We start from the raw sequence: 3,311 nt of genomic DNA, 5'->3' as shown, positions 1-3,311 counted from the left end.
CACGAATGGAATTGGCGTTGCCCCAGTTGTGGTGGGAAGCTGGTGCAGGCCTTGGTTTGTCATAGGTGGAGAGGAGAACACGATATGGTTATGGGCGTTGATGATGGAAGAAATAGTAGACCAAAACACAGCCTAGAAGCCAATAGGGTTTTACACCTTAACTTCAAAGTTTCCTGCTAAGTTACCTTTAGTACTCTGCTTCAGGCATTGTGAAGCATTAACAATAGGTCCTATCCATCTTTCTTTTCTTCTTTCTCTTATTTCTTTTTCTTTTCATGTTTGACAGTTTCAGTTCGAGCTTGCAAAGCAAGTATATTATTCATGGGTATAAGAAACTAATGAAGTAAAAAAATTCTGATACCATTTCATGCTCCAAGAGCTATTACAAAAAACAATCTACATAGTTGATTTACATTATTCATTTCTTCATGCTTCATAATCTCTTCATCTACACTACTGCCATATTGCAAGAGTACTGGAAACTGAAGGTCTACAAGTTACCTGGATTCAATAGCATAAGTTTCACAACCTCTAAGGAATGACCGACGCCACCAAATCTGGAAGGCTTTGCTGAGGTTAGGACAGTCAGTGCTGTACTTCGAGAAATGTTGAAACCATTCCGTAAACAGAATGTACTGCTGCTTCAAGGGTAGTGTAAGGAGTGTCTGACCCATAGCTTCCTCCAAACACTTCATGTCAAGCCCTTTCTGGCACCTTTTCAGCCAACCAAAGTCCAAGAGCATTGGACCAAACCACGCCTCGAGAAGTGCTGATCTTGAATTTGAACCGCAATGCAGTTTTCTGGTCCCCATTGCAACAAGTAAAATTGCTGATACACGACTCAGCTCGTACCTAATCATTGGAGATGTTTGGCCATGCATTTGAAGCAGTTCCTGCTGATTGCCCCATATATCCACAAATTCCTCAGCGATTTGCCGATCAAGCAGGATATCTATCAGCCAATTGATATTATCAACCTGCCTTGAGATGCGTTCAATCATGGGCTTACCTGTCTCCTTAACAGGTCTCTCATGAGAAATGCCGTCACACTCAGAGGCCTCATGAAAGAGGGTAACAAGTGAAGTGAGACAGGATTGACAGACATCATAGATATCATCCTTATTGAGGTCATGATGGTCCTTGTCATACACTGAACTTCTGCATAGCAGACCCTTCACTAGCAACTTGAGCTCATTCCTTGCGTTGACATCTGTACAAGTGGTGATAGACCAAACAAGCTGTCTGGCTAAACTTTGTTGAGAATCCACAGAAGAGTCGAGCAAGTAAAGTCTGGCCAAAATGTCCTTAGTCGTTGCATCATCAAACTTAAACCTTGTAAACAGGCTCCTAAGTTTCTCCTCTTCTTCCTCAGTCCAAGGAACAGCCTCAAGGTATGTTAAACAGGACAAGACACCTTTTGTGAATATGATGCCTGCTGATGCCTAGTAAACATTTGATTCAAAACAATGCATACTCATATTATAAACATACTCCATAAATAGTAACAAAGTTTCCACAAACTGATGAAATTGTAGTTTTATCAATGTCCGTCGACCTTAAACTATCCGGTGTTTTCTAACTGGTTTTAATCAATGTTACTCCTTCCCTTTTATTACAAATTACGCCAACAAAATCCGAGAGAAAAAAAAAATCTGAATTTAAAAACTCGAAAGTTAATCAATATGCCAAGAAAACAGAAAATACAAGAGGGAGCAAAGCACTAACCTCAAGCACATCAATAGCCTTATATACTCCCATCCTGGAGAGGCGCTTCGTGACATCATCATCCTCATCAAACATAAGTTCAATGGTTTCTCTGAAAACTGTCAAATTCTCAACTTCTGGCACCTCTATTCTACACATTTTTGAACCACTTCCCACCACACCCTTTCTATAATCCCTGATTAAACCCGCAAATAACTCTGAATTCGCACTCAAAACCTCCGAATTCAACTCCAATATCAAACCCCCACCTCTTTTCCCCCTCAAATTCAACCTCACGTCGAACACATTGCTCCCACAACCAGGCCGGACCCTCTGGCTCGGCGTCCGAACACTCTCGGGTTTCAAATGGGTCGTAGCCCCGACGGCTGGAGATGGAATGGGGCCGGGTTCTTGGATCGAACCCGGAAGCGGACTGGAATCAATTGGGGAGACTCGACCCGGGGACAAGATCCGACGAGGGTCTATCCGACCCACCAAGCCCAATCCGGATTTGGAGCTCTGAGGCGAGTTGGGGACGGAGATGGAGGTGTGTTTGGACAAAGTGCTGGATTTTTTGCTGTTGCTGGGAAGGGGTTTGGAGTGCTTAGGGTTTGCGAAGGCTTCTGGGCTTGAAGGCGGGACTGTCAGCGAGCAACACCATGATCTTCGATAGGAGCTCTGTCTTTTGCGGAAGGAATCGTCCATGGCGATGAGTTTTGGATTACCGAGTCAGGTCACGAGTAACAGAAACGGAGAGAGAGGGGGGAGAGAGAGAGAGAGAGAGAGAGAAAAAGAGAAAGATGTTGCAGTGGCATTGTTTTCTGAGAAGATGCGTTTCTTTGTTTCTGCAAGTGACAGTGCGAGAAAGGGCTGTTCCTTCTTTCTTTATTATTATTTTTTGCTCTTTTGGGGAGATTCTATTTGTTTTCTTGGAAAACCTGCGAATTTTTTGAGTGTTGTTCTGTAATGTTAAAAATGTTGGATTTATTCCTACTTAATATTATGATTTAATGATATTTCTCTTTATTAGTGAGTAAAAAATTTTAGATTCAATTCTGGCTAAAATGAGTTTGAATCATATTATTGCTAGTCCACACTCTCACCTACAATAATATCGTTTGTTAAAAAATAAAATTGATTTATATTTTTAGTGCATTTTTGCTTGCCACACTATGGTGATAATATTATCCTATTTATCATCATTTGATGCATTTAACTTTTAATTTTCTTTCTATTCATTGTACATATTTCAAAATTTAAACTCATTTAATTTTTTGTCTATTCACGGTACATATCTCAAAATTTAAATTCATTTTAACATTAATAAATAGATTGATGAGAATCACCATTGTGACATCCCACATTGCTCAGAGGAGTGATCCTTAAATGTATATTCCTATTCCTACCTAGCACGAGGCATTTTGGGAGCTCACTAGCTTCGGGTTCCGTAGGAACTCCGAAGTTAAGCGAGAAGAGGGCTTGAGCAATCCCAGAATGGGTGACCCACTGAGAAGTTGCTCGTGAGTTCCCAAAAACAAACCGTGAGGGAATGGTAAGCCCAAAGCGGACAATATCGTGCTACGGTAGTGGAGCGGGTCCGGAAAGTG

The 3,311-nt window shown here is 41.4% G+C and overlaps 1 protein-coding gene across 1 annotated transcript; it reads right to left on the bottom strand.

Moving 5' to 3' along the window:
- Nucleotides 1-339: 339 nt before the first annotated feature.
- On the bottom strand, nt 340-2,527 carry LOC103960637 (BTB/POZ domain-containing protein At2g13690). The gene is made up of 2 exons (XM_009373116.3): nt 1,726-2,527; nt 340-1,442 (listed from the first exon to the last, which is right to left on the bottom strand). Exons 1-2 carry the CDS (start codon nt 2,407-2,409, stop codon nt 498-500), a joined length of 1,629 nt encoding a protein of 542 aa, XP_009371391.2. The 5' UTR covers nt 2,410-2,527; the 3' UTR covers nt 340-497.
- Nucleotides 2,528-3,311: the final 784 nt, after the last annotated feature.

Source organism: the organism of the source record quoted next, unplaced genomic scaffold, assembly GCF_019419815.1.
Source record: "Pyrus x bretschneideri cultivar Hongxiangsu unplaced genomic scaffold, Pyrus_bretschneideri_v1 Contig130, whole genome shotgun sequence".
Lineage (NCBI taxonomy): Eukaryota > Viridiplantae > Streptophyta > Magnoliopsida > Rosales > Rosaceae > Pyrus > Pyrus x bretschneideri.
This window is presented reverse-complemented; position numbering and strand designations above follow the sequence as displayed.

Bases quoted from the DNA above. Each gene is read 5' to 3' on its own strand.
- LOC103960637 (XM_009373116.3), bottom strand. From the start codon at position 2,409: ATGGACGATTCCTTCCGCAAAAGACAGAGCTCCTATCGAAGATCATGG. The intron at 1,443-1,725 runs GTTAGTGCTTTG...AATGTTTACTAG, and splicing joins AGGCTATTGATGTGCTTGAG to GCATCAGCAGGCATCATATT.